Raw genomic sequence first — 23996 nt, 5'->3', positions numbered from 1 at the left:
GGAGGGGTTTCCTGTACGGGCTGCTCCTGCACACTCTCAACTTTGCCATCCTCGCCGGCCGTCCGGACACGCCATGGCGTACCATCTTGCCGTCCGGAGGAGGCGGGGGTCCCCGATGGAGGGCACTCTACGCAGGGGTCCTCCCACTATTCATCGGGGACTTGGCCTGGAGGGTGGTGCACGGAGCAGTGCCGTGCAACAAATTTTTAAGCCGGTTCACGGACTCCCAGGCCGCCTGCAATTTCTGCGGTCTGGAAGAGTCCGTGTTCCATGTTTTTATGGAATGCACAAGGTTGCAGCCCCTGTTTTATTATTTGAAGGGGCTGCTCCTGAAATTCTGGCTGCACTTCAGTCCCACTCTCCTGATCTTTGGGCACCCTGTGCGGAGGGGAGCGGGTAGGTCCGAAGGCCTCCTCGTAGGACTGCTCCTGGGCACGGCCAAGGGTGCCATCAGCCGGTCCAGGCAGCGGGCGGTCGAGGGGGTCGTTCAACCTGACTGCCTGCCTCTCTTCCGCTCTTACATCCGGTCCAGGGTGTCCTTGGAGATGGAGCACGCGGTGTCCACCGGAACGCTCGCGGCCTTCCGCGAGAGGTGGGCACCGGAGGGACTGGAGTGCATCATCACGCCTGGCAACCAAATTTTAATTTGATTTTACGTTTTAAAGTTTAATTTGTTTTAATTGCCGGTGCTTTTAGTGTCCCCCTTCCCTTTTATAGGGGGCACTGGGGAAAAATTGTGATTTTAGTGCCCAAAAAAAACACAAAAAAAAAGAAAAACACAAAAAAAAACAAAAAAAAGGAAAAAAAGGGCCTTGTAAATGTCTGGTGTGTCACCCAGTTCGGGTGGCACGGTTTAATGTTTTGTTTTACAGATAAACTCTAAAAGAGTTTCACTCACCTGACAGCTGCAAATGGTCTATGAAAGCTCCCATTTTATAGGCACTCACTTTCCAAGGTTAGAAGCTGTTGCTTACTGCATTTAGAAGACAGATTGACCTTTATGCAGCAAGCAGGTGTTTGGAACAAACTCTCTATCTAGTGTCACCTCATTGGAACATCCTCTCACCTTTAACAGATCACTTCTGTCATAACCTCACCTGCCATCTATTCTATCAGCTTCGGTGCCCTTGAAAAAATCTCAGCTTGGTCCTCAGATTCCCAACACGATCAGCCCCAACACTAACATCACCGGGCTCGCGAGGGGCACCAACATCCACACCAACCTTCTCCTCAATCAACTGATGCTGCACTGGACGTAGGATATCATCACCTGTGCACATTGCTGCCCGAGATGCCAGCAATGGCCTCACCATGTCCAGATTTGCTTCATTTAACACTGCACACTTGGCTGCCACATGATACGCCAGGTTGGCACCACGCCACACCAGCACCACAAAGCATCCATACAATGTGCTAGCCATTTCTTTCATAGTCATTGCCATCAGGTGGGGGGGGAGGGGTGTTATGTCTTACCATTCACTGGAACTCACAAAAACAGTTTCAAAAGGTGGACACAAATCTGTTCAAGAAGTTAAAATGGTGAAAATAAAGATTTCAATGCTTGACAACACATTAACAGAAACTTTACAGGACCATTCGCTAAAGCACCCAAGTGTCTACCCTTGTGTGTTAGTTTGAATGATTGGACAAGGGTGAGGGTGAGTGTGAGGGTGGCTAGTGAGATGGGGAAATGATAATGTAGATAGAGAGGGATGGGTGGAGGTGCAAGGTAAGTTGGTGTGAGTATGGATGGGCAGGAATAAGGTATGGAAGGCAGAGTGATCGGGATGTGATGAGTGGCACAGGAGGGTGAGGATGAGTGTGGCTTTGCAGTAACGTTTCGTGATCTACTGAGATCATTGAAAGGTTTGCGCCACTGCAGCCAGGTTCTCCTGACCACATCTCTGCTTGTGCCCTCCTGCGCAATGTGCAACCAGGCTGTGCTGATCTCCTGGAGAGGTCTCTTCCACTCATTGAAATGGAAGAGAACCTCCCTGCATGCTGTGACTCCCACCATGAGCATATGGAGGGGGGTCATGGGAGGGCCTGGGTGCAATCGTGCACCTCTATGCAGTGCTTGTCAGTATTTGCAGCACCTTAATTCTGTAGAACACTGACAGCAAAGCTGTCAAAACCATTGTGGACATGGCCCCTCTAAGGAATTTGGCTGGTGACGCGTCATCAGATGACGTCATCGGACCCACTTCTTTTTAATTGGCCGGGAACCTCGCTGGGCGGGCTTAACAAGCCCCGTCAGCGGAAGATTGTTCATGCAGTGCAGGCTGGAGCGAGGAGCGGCTTCACCACCCGCCATGTAACCCCGGCTGTCCCTGTCTCACCACAGTTGGCGGGATCAGAGCCTTTAACTTCCCAACCAACCTCAGCCCACCTGTTTTTTTGGGGTTAAAATCCCCCCGCCCTCCTCCACCACCAGCCCCCCCCCCCAACCCCGCCACCGCAGAGTCCAAACCAGAAATATAAAGCAGGAAATATAAATTAGATTTAAATGATGTTAGGAAAGAAAGAAAGAGACTTGCATTTCTATAGTGCCTTTCACGACTTCAGGACATCCCAAAGTGCTTTACCGCCAATGAAGTACAATGATGTACCGAAAGTGAACAGATGGGATTAAAGGAGAGAGATAAAAAAGGCAGACGGAAAGAGTAAAAAAAAATGTTTTATTTTAAATTTTATTTATTTTTAAAATCTCCAACATTAATTTTCTTCTGGGGGAATGAGACTCTACATTTATAAAATTAATTTTTCATTGCCAGTGAAATTGTCCAATAATTATCTCTTATCATGCAGTTAAAAACTCACTTACTCATGAATGCACCAGTCCTCACTTTTTAAAGCTGTTTTTAGTGGGGAACTAATGGGCAAGTACAGCAAGTTCACGCTGTTGCAAGATTTCAGTGCCAGATCTATCGACGAGGACTGCAACAGTGCACCCTGTGGAGGAACAGGGTATCCCTGACAGCAACTCCTGGATTTCTGCGTTTAACTGCTCATGTGTATACTCCGGAAGTTGCTGTCAGATTTCCTCCATTATAATAGTGAGTGATGATACCCTCACCGTTATTCTCATCGCAAAATCCGGGCCAATGACATTGACTGAGGTTGCAGTTCATCTTCTCACTTTCTTATCTAAGCGTACATGCCACTGATACTAGGAAAAGCTGAGCAAACTCCGCAAAAATTTTGACAACCCAAAATTGGTCCTGATTATAAGTCATGTGAGAGCAAGTAATTACACTAGAAGTGCAATGGAGCATGGGCTTGTAACTTAAGCTGTAGGTTTACTCCAATCCTTCCACTTCTATTGGAGGAAAAAGTACATGAAATACTGCAGTAGGCAACAGGGTGATGGTAGATTTTTCAATGAAGTAGAAGAGGATAAAATCCCAGTGATAGAAAGGAAACTGAAAATAATTCAAGAGGAAGAACTTATTGGAATAAATACAAATTTTAATATTGGTAATGGAGAAAACAATGGGATTTAGGATCGATAAATCTCCAGGACCTGATGGTTTCCATCCAGGATATTAAAAGAACTAGGTGAGGAAATTGAAGAGTCAGAATCTTGTGTCCAGCTTAATTTGTTACAAATTTAACAAGTTGCACTGGTTGTCAGGAAAGCTAATGGGAGGAACACATTCCTTTTGAACAAATAAAACTGTTTGAATTGTTCAATTCTGTGTCTGACAAGTTAATTTTGAATGTGGTCGACAGTTATTCAAATCCAGGAACTTCAGGTAACTGTTTTTGAGGATATTCTCCACATTATCTGTTTGGAACCTTATACTTCAGAGTAGCGCAGATGCTGCAGTAACAAGAAATACAACAAGGTAAAGAAACACTGCATAAATAAGTTGTGTACAAAAATCACATGCATTTAGGTTGTAACCTCTTATTATTTTCTTTGTGAGGAAATTTCGAGGAAAGAAATTATTCCGCATGAATAATGTTCCCCAGGTTTTAATAAATGTTATCTCTATAGAACAACTTCCATTTCCTATCTGCTTTATTAGAACACACATGTGATTTTCCATTCAAACTGTGAGCATTATATTGGGCTGGTTGGGGTGGCCAGTACCCAATACCAATGTGAATATAATTGTTCAAGAGAATTAATGTAGGGATCACGGATAACTACAGCTAATTTGCCGCAAGATTATATTTACATTGGTACAGTAGCAATATAAAGATGATGCCAAGTTAGCTGAAGCAAGTTTAAGATTGTTTTTATAATGTTTACAGTTATCAATAACTTATATTTATATAGCACATTTAATGTAGGAAAACATCCAAAGAAGCTTAATCGGATAGAAATTGGCACCAAGCCAAAGAAGGAGATATTAGGGTATTAGGGCAGGTGACCAAAAGCTTGGTCAAAGAGCTCGGCTTTAAGGAGGGTTTTAAAGAAAGTAAGAAAAACTTGCATTTATATAGTGCCTTTCACTACCACCTGATGTCTCAAAGCACTTTACAATGAAGTACTTTTGGAGTGAAGTCACTGTCGTAATGTAGGAAATGCAGCATCCAGTTTCAGCAAGCTCACACAAACAGTAATGTGATGACCAGATAATCTGTTTTTGTTATGTTGATTGAAGGCTAAATATATTGGCCAGGGCATTGGGGATAACACCTCTGTTCTTCTTCGAAATAGCACCATGGTTTTTTTTATGTCTCATCTGAACGGCAGCACCTCTGACAACATAGCACTCCCTCAAGTACTGCACTGGAGTGTCAACCTAGAATTTTGCAGTCTGGGGTGGGATTTGGACCCATAACCTGCTGACTCAGAGGCAAGAGTGCTACCCACTGAGCCATAGAGGAAGGTGGAGAGGCAGAGATTATTATGGCGTGAAATCCAGAATGGATGGTTGATGGCATGGCTGCCAATGGAGGGTCGGAGGGAGTGGGGGACAGCCGGGAGGGTGCTGAGCACTTCGCGTCTCGTCGCTGGGAGCATGCAGAAACCAAACGCAGACAGCGGAAGAAGCATGCGGCAAACCAGACACCCCACCCCCCCTTTCCTTCAACCACTATCTGTCCCATCTGTGACAGAGACTGTAATTCCTGTATTGGACTGTAGAATCACCTGAGAACTCACTTTTAGAGTGGAAGCAAGTCTTCCTCCATTTTGAGGGATTGCCTATGATGATGATGATGATGTAGAGATGGCCACAGTTGGAGTTTGCACTCTTTCTGTCCCATCAACTTGTATTGCTACATTCAACAATTTATTTATCTGTATTCCAAGATCGCTTTGCTCCATCACCACACTTGGGGGCTACGTTTCGACAGGGGTTGCTCCTATTTTTTTTAAGCAACTAGTTTTTTTAGGCGTACCCTAAAAATCACAATTCTCCACATTTAGTTTGTTCCAATTTCAGTCAGTTAGTTCAGTTTATTTTTAGTTCCGTTTTTTTTCAAAAATGGGCGTTACCAGCCACTTACGCCTGTTTTGGCCATTTAAGCAAGTTTAGAAACATAGAAACATAGAAAATAGGTGCAGGAGTAGGCCATTCGGCCCTTCGAGCCTGCACCACCATTCAATAAGATCATGCTGATCATTCACCTCAGTACCCCTTTCCTGACTTCTCTCCATACCCCTTGCTCCCTTTAGCCGTAAGGGTCATATCTAACTCCCTCTTGAATATACCTAACGAACTGACCTCAACAACTTTCTGCGGTAGAGAATTCCACAGCTTAACAACTCTCTGAGTGAAGAAGTTTCTCCTTATCTCGGTCCTAAATGGCTTACCCCTTATCCTTAGACTGTGACACCTGGTTCTGGAATTCCCCAACATCGGGAACATTCTTCCTGCCTCTAACCTGTCCAATCCCATCAGAATTTTATATGTTTCTATGAGCTCCCCTCTCATTCTTTTAAACTCCAGTGAATACAGGCCCAGTCGATCCAGTCTCTCCTCATATGTCAGTCCTGCCATCCCGGGAATCAGTCTGGTGAACCTTCGCTGCACACCATCAATAGCAAGAACATCCTTCCTCAGATTAGGAGACCAAAACTGAACACAATATTCCAGGTGAGGCCTCAACAAGGCCCTGTACAACTGCAGTAAGACCTCCCTGCTCCTATACTCAAATCCCCTAGCTATGAAGGCCAACATGCCATTTGCCTTCTTCACCGCCTGCTATACCTGCATGCCAACTTTCAATGACTGATGAACCATGACACACAGGTCTCATTGCACCTCCCCTTTTCCTAATCTGCCACCATTCAGATAATATTCTGCCTTCCTATTTTTGCCACCAAAGTGGATAACCTCACATTTATCCACATTACACTGCATCTGCCATGCATTTGCCCACTCACCTAACCTGTCCAAGTCACCCTGCAGCCTCTTAGCATCCTCCTCACAGCTCACACCGCCATCCAGTTTAGTGTCATCTGCAAACTTGGAGATATTACACTCAATTCCTTCATTGATGTATATTATAAATACCTGGGGTCCCAGTACTGAATCCTGCAGCACCCCACTAGTCACTGCCTGCCATTCGGAAAAGGACCCGTTTATCCCGACTCTCTGCTTCCTGCCTGCCAACCAGTTCTCTAGCCACATCAATACATTACCCCCAATATCATGTGCTTTAATTTTGCACACTTATCTCTTGTGTGGGACCTTGTCAAAAGCCTTTTGAAAGTCCAAATACAATTGCAGCGAAAAGTTACTCCAAACTAACTTAGGCCAGAGTAAGTGTCCACTTTTGTACGCTCAGAATAACCTTGGGGACACTTTAGAAATCAGGCGCAAGTAGCCAGAGATGGAGGGTGGGAGGCGAAGGGAAGTTAGAGGGAAGTTAAAGGATTTTCCAAAGCATTAAACACTTCACTTTTAAAAATAAAGAACCATCATCAGTAATAAATGATAAATAAATCAATAAATCAATCAATCAATAAATCATTAAACAAAAAATAAAAAAATAAAAAATAAAAAATCAATCAATAAAAAATTAAAAGATCCTATCTCACCTACTGCAGCATACTTAGTCATCGTGTAAAATGCTTATACCATTTGAGATACATAGACATCAAAGGGATACGTTCTGGCAGGGCTGCTAATCCAAGAACAAAGGCTGCTGCCTCCTGAAAAGAGTGCTCGGTAAATATATCATATGTGCATGCTCAAAGTAATTAAGTTTATGCACTGGAGTATATTATATAGACTGCCAACATTATTTCCTTAGCACTGCAAACAAAGTGGCCTAAATCTCCCTGTGTATATACTGCCTTGTTGTCATGGGAACTGTTCAGGGAGTGCGGGAGGGTAGCGGCCGGCCTGTGCGGCAGGCCACTCGGCCCGGGATAGGGGAGGCGAACATTGCGTCGTCCCTTCGGCCAGGGATAGGGTCGCCCGGAGACAGGACGCGCTGGGAGGGCCAGGAGCGACTGCACACGTGCGCAGACTCCACCGCGCGTGTGCGCAGCTGCCGGCACTCTTTTCAGCGCAGGGCTGTAGCTCTGCCCCCCCCCCCCACCCCCGCTGCTTTTGCTGCACTGAGTCCAAAGCAGGCCTGATCATCGTGGTGAATACCAAGGTAAATATTAGGCGCGCTTTTCGTTCTAGAGAATCGGCGGACCTCCTGGAGATGCGCCTTTCTGTGGGTCGGTCGAAACTTGGGCCCTTGGTTTCTTGCCTTCCGAGGAATAAATGGCCTCCTTACATCTACCAAAATGAACCACGTCACACTTTGCTATGCTGTATTTCATTTGCTATTTATCCGCCCACTGAAGCCTATTTATATCTCCCTGTATTTTGGTGCGGGTCACCACTTCACACTTTCTGCCAGTCCTACCCTCAGCTTCCTGTTTTGTGGCCAGCTTTTAATGATCCATATGGGTTCCCTTTCTATCTCTGATAGTTTTTTTTTTACGATGACCAATTTTTAATTAATTTGCAAGTCTGTACAAGGGAATCAGTTTATTTTTTCGACCCTTCTTCCTTGGACAGAGTCTTAATGATCCCTTCCTTGTCCTTTCTTGCTGCCATTATGTTATTTCTGGTTAACACAGCAACCAAGCACTCCTCTTATAGAATCATGGAACAGTACAGCACAGAAGGAGGCCATTCGGCCTGTGGATTGTGTGCTGGCTCTTTCGCAGAGCAATCCAGTTACTCCCATTCCCCCACTCTTTCCCCACATCCTGCCATTTTTTTTTCTCCTTCAAGTATTTAATTAATTCTCTTTTTTAAAGCTACTATTGAATCTGTTTCCACCACCCTATCACGCAGTGCATTCCAAATCCTAACCATTCGTTGCATTAAAAACAAACTTCCTTTATTTCTAAATACAAATATATCCTGGAATATTTAACTGACAAACCTTGGTGCTATTGCTCCTGGAACAGGCATACAGGCTTTGGTTTTAATGTAGTTGCTGAAGAATGCGAGAGCCGAGGGAGATAAAAGCTGAAATAATGGGATGACAAAATGAAGTTGCAGCAGATGATTCTTTACCAGGATAGTCAAGGTTAGGATTTTCAAAGAAAAGGAAATCTGAAACATTATTTTTTCTTTCGGAGAACTAACAATTGTATCACTGAGATACAAGAGATATTGTTGACAGGTGTCATAGTTTACAAGGGACAGTTTTGACAAAGGACACAGTAACAATTGTACAAGGGGGATGCTAACTGTTACATAAGGAATGTAGTTCCTCGGGAGGTTTAGCTTCAAGGCCCTTAGAAAACTTTGAATGTTGACAATTTGGAGCATTTTGGTAGAGATATTCTGTGTACATGTAAATATAAATGATTAGAATCAGTAGGTGATATCACTTGTTAACTTTCCTGATGAAGTTTTCAATGTCACTTGTGTCCGCACCCTGTTACATTTGTAATGGCCTGTGATCCCTGTAGGTGGCGCTGTAGGGTTTTCCCATTTAGAGCAGTCCACCCTTTGTCATGTTTTTCCAGTCACAAAGGCCTGTGACTGCAATTCCTGATTTAAAAGCATGCTTCCAGTCTCTGCCTGTAGTTCCAGGCTCTGGCCACCAGGTAGCTTTGGTGCAGTTTCCTTTCTGAAATTTCTGTCTACATCAGTCATCTTGGCAAGATGTGGTTTTAAGTATTTTGAAGAGGCTTATTAATTTTAATTATCATTGTTTCCCAACCGACAAATCTTGACCTGAAATTTAACTCACTTGGTCCATGTACATGATATTCTGCCACCAAGATTTTTCCCCACTCAGCTGCCTACTGCTTCTTCCCTCAGTCCTAAATTCCACCAACTAGTATCTACCACAACATCTTGATATTTATCTGTGCATTTTCCCCTTAATTATACATTGATTTAGAATCTGGCCTGTGCTACTGGCTCTGTTTCACAGTCCTATCGAACTTGCTGTAAAATGTCCTGACCCCACAGTGAGGTGCCTGAAACCGTGCCTGGCCTGCGATAAGTTCCCCACCGACATCTCATACTCAAGGTTCCTCTTCTAGGAGTAAGTGTACCCTGGCTAATAAATTCATGACTTGTACATTGTATGTGCTATGGAAATTGTTTTTTTTATAAATTTGTTCTCAGGATGTGGGAAATCCTGGCGAGGCTGCATATATTGGCCACCTTTAGTTGCCCTAAGAACTGTTGAAGTCTTTGTAAAGATGGTGGCCCCACAATGGTGTTTAGATGGGGAATTCTACTCTTCTATCTCTCACCATTCCTTTGGCTCAGCTCTGGTTCTGCCCTTATAATGTAAAGGGAAGGTCATGGGGGAAGCAGCTGAAGATGGTTGCACTGAGAATGCTTCCCTGAGCAATTCCTTCAGTGCTATCCTTGGTTGTGATGATTGACCTCTAACAATTACAACCACCATCCTTTGTATATCTCCAGTCACTGCACCACCCACATTGACCTCAGCATCGCTAGAATTCCTTCGTGCCATACTCGATCGAAAACACAAGTGAAATTTAGTACTTTAAAACAAAAGGGCATTGCAGTTCTCAGCCCGGTGTAACATACACTCACACATGGTAATTACAACACAGTTTCAACTGCAAATCTCCATCGTTTTCCTCTTTTTTGGCTGTGTTTCCTGGATGATCCTCTCAGTAAAGCTCAATGATCCCCCACAGATGAGCATGTCTTCCAGAATTTTTTGTCCTCATTGTGAAGAACTTTGCCTTTCTCCACATTTAATTTCCTCTGCCTCCTGTCTGTCCAATTTCCAAGTATATTCAAACTCTTCTGTAGCTTATTCTCTTCAGCCTTGCAATCTACCACCTTCATTAGTGTTAATTTAACCACCGCACTTGTGACCCCGAGCACATTTACGCAGATATTATACAAAAGGAGCTCCCAAAACAGACCTCCTGTAGGATCATATGTAACATTCTCCCAGTTTAATGACAATATCGAAACACCATCTTCTGGATACCACTTGTACCCAGTGTAAAATACTTCTACTGATTTTCTTTATGTTCAGTACCAGCCTATTCAAAGGAACTGTATCAAAGCCCTTACTGAATTCTAAAATCCTGTTGATTACAAAAAACATCTTCTGCAGCCTCTGACCTTCTGTGAATAATAAAGTGATACGTCCTTACTACACAGTATAAATGCACACGAGGCCCATGCTTGAGAGAAGGTCAGTCTGTGACCCGTCCTTTATTCCTTAGCACTCAAGTGATGAAGGTGGGTGGAGCTTCCCCTTTTATACCTGAAGGTCCAGGTTAGGAGTGTCTCCCACCTCGTGGTCATTGTTCTCACAGTGCACAACTTAGGTCAGATTATACATGGGTTACAATGCTGGTTGAATACATGACATCACCACCCCCGCAAAGTCTTATTGGAATCACAGGTTGAGTCTCTCTGGTGGTTTACGCTCCCTTGTAGAGCGCCTGAGTTGGGGCTCCGGTTGTTGGGCGCTGGTCTGAGTGTCTGCTGTTTGCGGTGCCTCAGGCCTGTCCAGACTGCCCACAGTGACTGGGCTCTCCCTTTGGTTCCGGTGTTCGGTCACCTGTGGTGGAGTGAACTCTACATCGTGTTCTTCCTCTGCTTCTTCTATGGGGTTGCTGAATCTCCTTTTTGTTTGATCCACGTGTTTGCGACAGATTTGTCCATTGGTAAGTTTAACTACCAGAATCCTATTTCCCTCTTTGGCAATCACAGTGCCTGTGAGCCATTTGGGCCCTGCAGCGTAGTTGAGGACAAAAACAGGATCATTTCCATCAATACATTGCGCCCTCGCATTCCTGTCATGGTAGTCATATTGCGGCTGGCGCCTGCTCTCGACAATTTCTTTCATGGTGGGGTGTATAAGCAATAGCCGGGTTTTGAGCGTCCTTTTCATTAGCAGCTCTGCGGGTGGAACCCCTGTGAGCGAGTGTGGTCAGGATCTATAGGCCAACAGGAGACGTGATAAGTGCGTTTGTAGGGAACACCCTTGGATTCTGAGCATCCCCTGTTTGATTATCTGCACTGCTCGTTCTGCCTGGCCATTTGAGGCCGGCTTGAACGGTGCCATTCTGACATGGTTAATTCCATTGCCTGCCATGAAGTCCTGGAATACAGTGCTTGTGAAGCACGGGCCATTGTCGCTGACCAAGACGTCTGGTAGACCGTGGGCGGCGAACATTGCCCGTAGACTTTCTACCATGGCAGAGGCTGTGCTTGAATTTAAAATGTCACACTCGATCCATTTGGAGTAGGCGTCTACTACAACCAAAAACATTTTTCCCATGAAAGGACCTGTGTAGTCCACATGGATGCGTGACCAAGACTTGGCGGGCCATGGCCAGGGGCTAAGGGGGGGCTTCCCTGGGCGCATTGCCCAGCTGGGCACACGTGTTGCACCTGTGAACACAAAGTTCCAGATCTGTGTCTATCCCTGGCCACCAAACGTGTGACCTGGCAATTGCCTTCATCATGACAATGCCCGGGTGCTCAGTGTGGAGTTCTCTGATGAACACCCCGCTGCCCATCTGGGGCATGACTACGTGGTTTCCCCACAGTAGGCAATCGGCCTGAATCGAGAGTTCATCCCTGCGCCTGTGAAACGGTTTAAATTCCTCAGGGCATGCCCTGTACGTGGCTGCCCAGTCCCCATTCAGGACACATTTCTTGACTAGAAACAATAGCGGGTCTCTATTTGTCCAGACTTTAATCTGACGGGCTGTCACGGGTGAGCCTTCGCTTCCGAAAGCTTCAACAGCCATGACCATCTCAGCAGCATGCTCAGTAGCCCCCTCAGTGGTGGCTAGTGGGAGCCTGCTGAGTGCATCAGCGCAGTTTTCGGTGCCCAGTCTGTGCCGAATTGTGTAGTCATAGGCGGCTAACGTGAGTGCCCACCTCTGTATGCGGGCCGATGCATTTGCATTTATGGCCTTGTTGTCGGCCAAAAGGGACGTTAGGGGTTTGTGATCTGTCTCCAGCTCAAATTTCCTGCCAAACAGGTACTGGTACATTTTCTTTACAGCATATACACATGCGAGCACCTCCTTTTCTACCATCCCGTAACCCCTTTCTGCCTGGGACAGACTCCTGGAGGCATAAGCTACCGGCTGGAACTGACCCTTGACATTGACATGCTGCAACACACACCCGACACCATAGGACGACGCATCGCACGTAAACACAAGTTTTTTACATGGGTCGTATAGTGTTAACAGAGTGTTGGAACACAACAAATTGCGTGCTCTATTCAAAGCCCTTTCCTGGCTGTCCCCCCAGACCCATTCGCGAGCTTTGCATGGGAGCACGTGTAGCGGCTCTAGCAGCGTGTTCAATTTGGGAAGAAAGTTTCCAAAATAGTTCAGGAGCCCCAGGAACGAACGCAGCTCCGTCGTGTTACAGGGTCTGGGTGCTTTCTGGATCGCTTCCGTCTTGGACGCAGTAGGGCTGATCCTGTCTGCTGCTACCCTCATCCCCAGGAATTCTACCTCTGGAGCTAGGAAGACGCACTTGGCCTTTTTCAGTCGCAGCTCTACCCGGTCCAGTCTGCGTAGCACCTCCTCCAGGTTGTGGAGGTGTTCTTCAGCATCGTAACCCGTGATGAGGATGTCGTCCTGAAAAACCACCGTCCCTGGAATCGACTTGAGGAGGCTTTCCATATTTCGTTCGAAGATCGCGGCGGCCGAGCGAATCCCGAACGGACATCTGTTGTACTCAAACAACCCCTTGTGTGTCGTGATGGTGTTCAGCTTCTTCGACTCACTCGCCAGCTCCTGGGTCATGTAAGCTGAGGTCAGGTCCAATTTTGAAAAAAGTTTGCCACCGGATAGCGTCGCAAAGAGGTCCTCCGCTCTCGGTAGCGGGTACTGGTCTTGGAGTGACACCCGATTGATGGTGGCCTTGTAATCACCACATATCCTGACCGACCCATCCGCCTTGAGCACCGGCACAATCGGGCTCGCCCAGTCACTGAATTCGACTGGCGAGATGATGCCTTCCCCCAACAGGCGGTCCAATTCGCATTCGATCTTTTCCCGCATCACGTACGGCACCGCTCTGGCCTTGTGGTGTACTGGTCTGGCGTCCGGGTTTATGTGAATCACTACCTTGACCCCCATGAAAGTGCCAATGCCGGGTTGAAATAATGAGTCAAATTTGTCCAGGACCTGTGAGCATGATACTCGCTCCACAGAGGAAATTGCATTGACATCGCCCCATTTCCAGTTCATGACAGCAAGCCAACTCCTCCCCAATAGTGCGGGACCGTCCCCTGGGACAATCCAGAGTGGCAACCTGTTCTCCGAATCTTTGTGGGTCACGACTACCGTGGCGCTGCCTAGCACTGGAATGATCTGCTTTGTGTAAGTCCGTAGCTGTGCGTCAATCGGCGATAATTTTGGCCTCCTGGCCTTGGATGCCCACAACTTTTTGAACTGTTTGATACCCATCAGGGACTGGCTGGCACCCGTGTCTAACTCCATTGATACTGGGATGCCATTGAGGAGCACTTTCATCATTATCGGTGGCGTCCTGGTGTATGAACTGTATACGTGCTCCACATGAACTCGCTGAACTTCAGCTTCCAGCGATTTCCCCCAGTGTCCATTTCTGCAATTTCTGCAGGTATTTTGCTCATCTCTGCAAACTCCGGCTGAATGTATGCCTCCACGCCTCCAGCATGAGTTGCGGTTTGAAACAAAAAGTCCCTTGCCAGTCGATCGTCCCTGACTGCCCCTGTTATTGTCCTTGAGTGCACCATTAACAGGTGTTGATGGCCCCATTACTGGCCGCATTGTCCCTTGCAATGGCGTGAATCGCTGTTCAGCTTGCCATTGTCTCTGTCGAACTCCCCCTCTGGGTTCGACTACATGTTGGGGCATGCCTGACTGCCCTTGTCTGCCTGGAGAACTGTGTGCTGCTTTAACAATGTTGAATCTCTGTCCCAACCATTCATTAACACAGTACCTCTCGTCTGTTCTGCTAGTGGCCATGCTCGCGTGGTTTAAATCCCAGTTTCTTGTCGCCATTGATACGTCCTTACTACACAGTATAAATGCACACGAGGCCCATGCTTGAGAGAAGGTCAGTCTGTGACCTGTCCTTTATTCCTTAGCACTCAAGTGATGAAGGTGGGTGGAGCTTCCCCTTCTATACCTGAAGGTCCAGGTTAGGAGTGTCTCCCACCTCGTGGTCAGTGTTCTCACGGTGTACAACTTAGGTCAGTTTATACATGGGTTACAATGCTGGTTGAATACATGACAGACGGGGCCTCGGTTTTAATGTCTCATCCGAAAGATGGCACCTCCAACAGTGCAGTGCTCCCTCAGCATTGCACTGGAGTGTCAGCCTAGATTTTTTTGTGCTCAAGTTTCTGGATTGGGACTTGAACCCACGGCCTTCTGACTCAGAGGTGAGAGTGCTACCCACTGAGCCATAATTGACACTGTAGGAGCATTGATTGGGGCATTATCAAATAAAATTTGACACTGAGCCACATAAGATATTAGGCTATATGACGAAAAGCTTGGCCAAAGCTGTAGGTTTTAAAAGAACGTCTTGAAAGGAGGAGAGACTGGTGGAGAGGTTTAGGAGGTGTTCTTCAGTATTGTAACCCGTGATGAGGATGTCGTCCTGAAAAACCACCGTCCCTGGAATCGACTTGAGGAGGCTTTCCATATTTCGTTGGAAGATCGCAGCGGCCGAGCGAATCCCGAACGGATATCTGTCGTGATGGTGGTCAGCTTTTTCGACTCACTCGCCAGCTCCTGGGTCATGTAAGCTGAGGTCAGGTCCAATTTTGAAAAAAGTTTGCCACCGGATAGCGTCGCAAAGAGGTCCTCCGCTCTCGGTAGCGGGTACTGGTCTTGGAGTGACACCCGATTGATGGTGGCCTTGTAATCACCACATATCCTGACCGACCCATCCGCCTTGAGCACCGGCACAATCAGGCTCGCCCAGTCACTGAATTCAACTGGCGAGATGATGCCTTCCCTCAGCAGGTGGTCCAATTCGCCTTCTATCTTTTCCCGCATCATGTGCGGCACCGCTCTGGCCTTGTGGTCTACTGGCCTAGCGTCCGGGTTTATGTGAAGCAAGCCAACTCCTCCCCAGTAGTGCGGGACCGTCCCCTGGGACAATCCAGAGTGGAACCTAGCACCGGAATGATCTCTTTTGTGTATGTCCGTAGCTGTGCGTCAATCGGCGACAATTTTGGCCTCCTGGCCTTGGACACCCACAACTTTTCAAACTGTTTGATACCCATCAGGGACTGGCTGGCCCCCGTGTCTAGCTCCATTGATACTGGGATGCCATTGAGGAACACTTTCATCATTATCGGTGGCGTCTTGTTTATGAACTGTGTACGTACTCCACATGAACTCGCTGAACTTCAGCGATTTCCCCCAGTGTTCACTTCTGCAATTTCTGCAGGTATTTTGCTCATCTCTGCAAACTCCAGCTGAGTGTGTGCCTCCACGCCTCCAACATGAGCTGTTGTTTGAAACAAAAGGTCCCTTGCCAGTCGATCGTCCCTGACTGCCCCTGTGACTGTCCTTGAATGCGCCATTAACAGACGTTGATGGCCGCATTGTCCCTTGCAATGGCGTGAATCGCCGTTCAGCTTGCCATTGTCTCTGTCGAATGCCCCCTCTGGGTTCGACTACATGTTGGGGCATGCCTGACTGCCCTTGTCTGCCTGGAGAACTGTGTGCTGCTTTAACAATGTTGAATCTCTGTCCCAACCATTCCTTTACACAGTACCTCTCGTCTGTTCTGCTCGTGGCCATGCTTGTGTGGTTTAAATCCCAGTTTCTCGTCGCCATTGATACATCCCTACTATACAGTATAAATGCACATGAGGCCCATGCTTGAGAGAAGGTCAGTCTGTGACCTGTCCTTTATTCCTTAGCACTCAAGTGATGAAAGTGGGTGGAGCTTCCCCTTTTATACCTGAAGGTCCAGGTTAGGAGTGTCTCCCACCTAGTGGTCATTGTTCTCACAGTGTACAACTTAGGTCAGATTATACATGGGTTACAATGCTGGTTGAATACATGACAAAAAGATGTCAAATGTGCTTCTATTTTTATGATGGTCTCTTGGATTAGTGGAAGTCAAATTTACGTTCTAGGCAAGATGGGGACAATAAGATTTGAAGCATTTTTCTATTATGAATATAGTGATAATGAACATAAGATCATAAGAAATAAGAGCAGGAGTAGAGCATTTGGCCCTTCGAGCTCGCTTCGCCATTCAACAAGATCATGGTTGATCTTCTCCCTCAACTCCACTTTCCTGCACTATTCCCATATCCCTTAATTCCCTTAGTTCGCCAAAATTTAACGATCTCTGTCTTGAATATACTCAACAACTGAGCATCCACAGATCTCTGGGGCAGAGAATGCCAAAGAGTCATAACCCTAAGCCAGATACTGGAGGCCATTGCTGATCATTATGTACAACAGCAGGCGGTTAAGAAAGCAAATGGCATGTTGGCCTTCATAGCGAGGGGATTTGAGTACAGGGGCAGGGAGGTGTTACTACAGTTGTACAGGGCCTTGGTGAGGCCACACCTGGAGTATTGTGTACAGTTTTGGTCTCCTAACTTGAGGAAGGACATTCTTGCTATTGAGGGAGTGCAGCGAAGGTTCACCAGACTGATTCCCGGGATGGCGGGACTGACATATCAAGAAAGACTGGATCAACTGAGCTTGTAATCACTGGATTACCGAAGAATGAGAGAGGTTCTCATAAAAACGTTTAAAATTCTGACGGGTTTCGACAGGTTAGATGCAGGAAGAATGTTCCCAATGTTGGGGAAGTCCAGAACCAGGGGTCACAGTCTAAGGATAAGGGGTAAGCCATTTAGGACCGAGATGAGGAGAAACTTCTTCACCCAGAGAGTGGTGAACCTGTGGAATTCTCTACCACAGAAAGTTGTTGAGGCTAATTCACTAAATATATTCAAAAAGGAGTTAGATGTAGTCCTTACTACTAGGGGGATCAATGGGTATGGCGAGAAAGAAAGAATGGGGTACTGAAGTTGCATGTTCAGCCATGAACTCATTGAATGGCGGTGCAGGCTCCAAGGGCCGAATGGCCTACTCCTGCACCTATTTTCTATGTTTCTATGTTTCTATGTTAATTCATGGGAAGTAATGATATACAAATGAATGCAACAATTCATCCGGTGTTGACCAGGAAGTTGTGGAGGAAGAGGAGAGAAGGTGTGACTAAGTGCAATGAATCTGAATAATCCTCAAATCTAGCACGTAATCTAGCATGCTTTGCTTTTTCTTCTGCTTTAAAATGTTTTTGTTAAATGTTCTATTTTTTTCCTTGCTCTCCCCTTCCCCCATTCAATTAGCTACATTTTTGTTCTAATCTTTGTATACCATATCTTGATTCTGTTTCTCCTTTTATGCTCTGCTTTTCTGCAATTTTTCTCATTTTCTTCAATTTCTATTTTCTCTCTTTTTTTTCCAACTTCACGTAAACCAACATATATATATGGGGGTTTAAAAGCACCCTGTACTTTTAAAGGTAACTCTCTTTTATGCTGATACTGAACACAGAGTACAAGACAAGAGTATGATTATTGTTACTGCATGTGTGCTTTTATTTACTTTATCTGTTAGATTCCTGTGATTTATCTTGTCCTGGGGATATTTACATCTTGCACAGAGTACAAATAGTTATTCTGAAGCACCTAGTTTTCCACGTTACTAGAAAAATGCCTTGGGGAATACAAACTATTTAAATAAAAAGCGGGTGTAGCATATATAGTTTTTATGTTTCATACATAAAACACTGAGGTACGCATTAGAATGGAGTATTTATAATCAGATATCCATGGCTCTCTTCTTGTGTGCATTCCTCTCATACATGGCGAGTTAGTGATAAGATTTCCATGACAACCACATTGTGAATAAGATTGACTTTTGGCAGGTTTATAATGTCAATTTTGATTATGCAACAGAAACACTTGACAGAATATGTTGCTTGAAAATAGGATCTGTTTTAATATGTGAGCATAAAAGTAAACACTTGTATGAAAAATGTCTTTACCTTTTGGTTTATTCCAGAGCCATGAGAAGCTGGAGAATAATTTTGATGACATCAAACACACCACTCTCAGTGAGCGAGGAGCACTTCGTGAAGCAATGAGGTAAGTCCAAGTCACCATGGCAACAATCACCGATGTGGTAAAGAAAAAGTCATTCTTTATTATTGGGAGGAACAAATGAGTTCATTGCCACCATTCTGATCTTTTCTCTAAGGTATTAATTTGTCAGTAGAGTATCTTCCCTTGGGGCTGTGCTTAGGTTGCAAGGATGCAGCTAGTTCAGCTTGTGTGTGCAATCAGAATTTAAATAATGTTTTCACTTCAGCTCCCTGCCACCACAAGAAAAAAGCTTTTTTTGCAGGTCTTCTACCACTTAAAGGAACTCAATCATTTTAGCCCAACTGCTGGTTGGTATAATGATATTTTCTTCACCCCTGAGAATTCTTTATGTGCTTAGAAATATTCTAGTCCAAAGTAATTTTGTCGCAATTTTTATCAATTCCATTGCTCTGAATCTTAAATTTCATAAAAAGAGGATTATTCACGGTTAAACAGCAACGCACCATTTTTATTAAACATGTATACGTGTGGACTCAAACATCAAAGTGACGAGTGATTTATAGGTCATTCAGCTATTTAGTGAGAGTGATATTCAGTACTTTGATACATAGGATGATGTTTAATAATCAGTCTATTTATTGCCATTTTCTCTTCTCACGATTTTGCTAAACTGCAGATATTGGTTTGAGATAGAAACCTACTGAAACAATGTATAGCCTCCAGTGTGGAGTAATACCGACCGTTTTGCATTATTCTCTCATCAGGCAAGCAGAGGTCTGCACATGTATAGAGTTTCAGTGATTCATGTACAGATACTGGTTACATTTTAATGTTAGTTGAGGACTGAGGGGGAAACTTGGCTTTTTAAAAACACGTTTTTAGTGTTGGCAAAAATCTCTTTGCACCTCCAGCAATTATACTGCAGCCAATGTAAGTCCAAAGCACTGTGACATTACAGGACTTTTAAAATGCTCACTACCACTTGCCCAAACACAAAGTCACTTATACTACCAATTTTATTTTAATTGTTGACTCATTGCATCCACATAAAAATTATAGTGTAATCGGACCATAAGATTAATAATGTAAGTGAGTTGTGATATTTAAAAGTCCAGCATAGACTTGTGTGAAATTTTATCGCATCAAAAATAAATCTCTAAAATATTATGTTAATTATATAAATACATGTGTAAATGATGTGTTAAAATATGTATCTGTGTGAAAATTAAGATTTGATTCACCATATTTTAGTGTTTTATTTCATTTCATAATAGTTAATCATTTTGGTCCAAAATAGTAAATTTGTGCCTGATACGTCTAGCCTAATGGGGGTGAAGTCCGACTTTGGCAGTGGTCCAAAATGGGTGACAAGGAAGCAGCAGCTGGTTTTTACACCCTGCCCCGTCTTCAATGGTAAAGAAAATCTGGCAGGTTGTAAAACAGGCTGCCGATTCGCTATCGACCATTTTGCACTACCGCCGGTGTCGAATGTCACCCCGCAATAACTTTACAGACTCTCCACCCTGCTACTGGGAACATCAGCAGCTTAGACCAAGACTTCCACCAATATCGCCCTAGCTGCCCACCAGAGGTTGGATATTGTGTGATTTAAAAAGAAATGAAACCTCCATTCCAGGGGGAAAACTGAAGCACACACTTAGCATCACTCAGACTAGGTTCTAAACATTGGGAAGAAGATCCTGCATTCTTCAACAAGGTGGCGCTAAGTATTAATGTTTTAGCGCTCAGTCAGCGTAGTACTACAAGATTGGTCCGGGTTTCCTGGACGTCATGCAACAGTTAACTACAGGACGTATTTAACATTTTTTCACCAGTTTTTCCACCCGACACAATGATTTGACAGCAATACTCGTTTCGACACAATAATAAATATAGAATTTTGGTAGTTTTATGAATTCTTTTTTCCCCACATTCACAGAAAGGAAGTTCTATTATGTTGCTGTCTATCCATTTATCCTTGAACAGTACCTAGTCCTATAACTAATCCGATAACTTAAAAAAAAGGCATTGACAGACTTTCATCAACTTTCACAGTGGTCCCACTAATAAGACATTGGCTTGTGATGTGACAGCGATCACTGCTGACTTCGAAGAAAGCTGCCCACAGAGAGATCTTGCTATCTTTATGGTGAAAACATGAGGTTTCTCAATGTGTGATTGAGTATAGTGCTGTGAAAAGGGGATTCCTAGTGTAGTGCAGCAGTGATGTCATCAAGCTGTCCAAGCAGCCAATCACATTGAAGAATTCTCACAGGGAGCAAACCAGGAAATGAAAAGCACTGATTATCTGCATGCTGTAAAAATGTTACAGAGAGCGAAATAAAGATTGGGGCATACACATGGGGTTAAGATAAAAGCTAAAATATCTTGAACAAACTTAATTTTTTTAAATTAGACTGTTAATACTTCTATTCTAACAAGACTAAACATTTAATGGGTATTTAACAGCAATATTAACACGGAAAAGCTCAAGTTTTCATCAGTTCCACTGATTTCATGAATTTCATGGATTACTGGCTATGAGGATAGGGGTCCATAGCACAGCCTGTGCCAGACCAGTGAATGACTGACCGCAACTTCAGGATTTCTGCATTTAGATGCACATGCGCTAAATTCTGACGTTATGGTCAGTTTCAGAGTGGTAATGACAGTGAAGACTGACAGTTCACAGTCATTAACCACTGCAAAATCCAAAACACTAAGTTAGAATTGAACATAAAATGCTGGAAATACATAGCAAGTCCATCAGCATCTGAAGAAACATAGAAACATAGAAACATAGAAAATAGGTGCAGGAGTAGGCCATTCGGCCCTACGAGACTGCACCACCATTCAATAAGATCATGGCTGATCATTCCCTCAGTACCCCTTTCCTGCTTTCTCTCCAAATGTCTTGATCCCTTTAGCCGTAAGGGCCATATCTAACTCCCTCTTGAATATATTCAATGAACTGGCATCAACAACTCTCTGCGGCAGGGGATTCCACAGGTTAACAACTCTCTGAGTGAAGAAGTTTCTCCTCATTTCAGTCCTAAATAGTAGAGAAAAGGTAGAGTTCAGGTCTACAGAAATGAAAACTGGAAGTAAGCCCATTAATAAGACTGAGTAAGACAAGGCGAGAGAAGAGAACAGGGGAAGTTGCGAATCAGGAATGTTGTTTCCTGTCACAAAGAAATGTTCATGATTTTAATGTCCAGGCATTACGTTTTTCGAAAAGCTGAAAAGATATTCAGGCCAAAATTTCCTCTTTCGATAAGGCCTCTGACCGCCAGAAAGCGGCGGCCATGCTGTGGAGTGGAATGGCCGCCGACTCTTCGTGGAGGTGCTGCCATTTTAGAAATTGCCTTACCTCAGGAGTGGAGCAGTGTCCAGGGCCGCTCCGCCCGTTTTCCCACTGCGGCATGTACCGCCAACCCCTTACCATCTGGCAGCGACCCCCTCGTGAAATTGCCCTCACGAAATGACCCCTTACCCAAAATTGCCCCGCGGGACCGGCACCGCCACCGGCCGGTGACCCCGACAGCTTTTGCTGTCGGTACACTCTGTGTGAAATGGCGGCACGGCTGCCCTTAAAGGGGAGGGCGCATTGCCGCTGCGACCATGTTATTTTTTTTTGTTGGCCAACTGCCAGGTCGGTCCGACAATTATGCCCCCGGTTTCAGTCGGGTGCCAACAGGCAGCCTGGCACCCCGTCTTGGGTGCTGGCCCAGCCGAAATCCTCCCTGGTGGCCCAGTGGACCGAACTAAAATGAGTTTGCAGCAGTCTCCCCTTTAACTGAAGGGGAGAGACATTGTGACGTGCCAGTGTGATGACATCATCAGCGCGGTGCTGATGACTGACAGCTGCAGACGCTCCGTCCCGCCCTTATTTCTGCCCCGCTGGTGACGGCCACTGCGCTCGGCTCCCACTGCCACCCCTATGATGAGTCCAATTCCACCCCACTGGAAAAAAACCTCCAAGGAGCTGAATTTCGCCGGATAGGCCACCGCATCCATTGTGGCGGACAGAACACCTCAAAAACGGTAGGTGCACCCCGTTTCTGGCGGAGGGCAATTTCTACCCCATTAAACTTGTCGATGCAATGAAAAGGACAAAGGGGTATCAACATAGTTAAGCAGCTAATAGAGGGAGACAAGGGGAGTAGTCAGATAGATTGCATTTGATTTAATCCGGCAAGAGATACCCCTTCCATCATTGAACAGAGCCCCTGTTCTCAACAAGTTTGATGATAATGACAGAATGGTAATCCTGTTTTGTTCAGCCTTGTTACAAGGTTCACTTATCTTTCAGTTTCCAGTTTTGATGAAGGATCCATACCCCAAAAGTTCAATCTGTCCTTTCTCTTTATTCATCCTGATGGATCGACTGTGCATTTCAAACCTTCTTCATTTGCACCTTTTCCTGTTAGATTTGATCTGAAATGTTCACAAGGTAATTTAAAAGTACTTCACACTGGGAGAAGATTTCCTCTGTTGGCAATTTATGTTGAAATTGTAAACGTAATTCTTATAAAAGTGTTTGGAATTTTCCTATAAATATTGAACAGTGAGGAATTTTTTCCTACTGTCACATAGAAACATAGAAATATAGAAAATAGGTGCAGGAGTAGGCCATTCGGCCCTTGGAGCCTGCACCACCATTCAATGAGTTCATGGCTGAACATGCAACTTCAGTAACCCATTCCTGCTTTCTCGCCATACCCCTTGATTCCCCCTAGTAGTAAGGACTACATCTAACTCCTTTTTGAATATATTTACTGAATTGGCCTCAACAACTTTCTGTGGTAGAGAATTCCACAGGTTCACCACTCTCTGGGTGAAGAAGTTTCTCCTCATCTCGATCCTAAATGGCTTACCCCTTATCCTTACACTGTGACCCCTGGTTCTGGACTTCTCCAACATCGGGAACATTCTTCCTGCATCTAACCTGTCTAAACCCGTCAGAATTTTAAATGTTTCTATGAGAACCCCTCTCATTCTTCTGAACTCCAGTGAATACAAGCCCAGTTGATCCAGTCTTTCTTGATATGTCAGTCCCGCCATCCTGGGAATCAGTCTGGTGAACCTTCGCTGCACTCCCTCAATAGCAAGAATGTCCTTCCTCAAGTTAGGAGACCAAAACTGTACACAATACTCCAGGTGTGGCCTCACCAAGGCCCTGTACAACTGTAGTAACACCTCCCTGCCCCTGTACTCAAATCCCCTCGCTATGAAGGCCAACATGCCATTTGCTTTCTTAACCGCCTGCTGTACCTGCATGCCAACCTTCAATGACTGATGTACCATGACACCCAGGTCTTGTTGCACCTCCCCTTTTCCTAATCTGTCACCATTCAGATAATAATCTGTCTCTCTGTTTTTACCACCAAAGTGGATAACCTCACATTTATCCACATTATACTTCATCTGCCATGCATTTGCCCACTCACCTAACC

At 45.1% G+C, this 23996-nt stretch overlaps 1 protein-coding gene across 1 annotated transcript in view; it reads left to right on the top strand.

Moving 5' to 3' along the window:
• The window catches only part of LOC139268039 (dihydropyrimidine dehydrogenase [NADP(+)]-like), a 1057241-nt gene that overhangs the window by 234985 nt on the left and 798260 nt on the right, over nt 1-23996 (top strand). The window contains exon 3 of the mRNA XM_070886024.1: nt 18500-18582. Within this exon, the coding sequence (XP_070742125.1) occupies nt 18500-18582 (83 nt within the window). The remainder of the gene's footprint in view (nt 1-18499; nt 18583-23996) is intronic.

The sequence above is a fragment of the Pristiophorus japonicus genome, chromosome 8 (assembly GCF_044704955.1).
Source record: "Pristiophorus japonicus isolate sPriJap1 chromosome 8, sPriJap1.hap1, whole genome shotgun sequence".
Classification (NCBI taxonomy): Eukaryota; Metazoa; Chordata; class Chondrichthyes; family Pristiophoridae; genus Pristiophorus; species Pristiophorus japonicus.
This window is presented reverse-complemented; position numbering and strand designations above follow the sequence as displayed.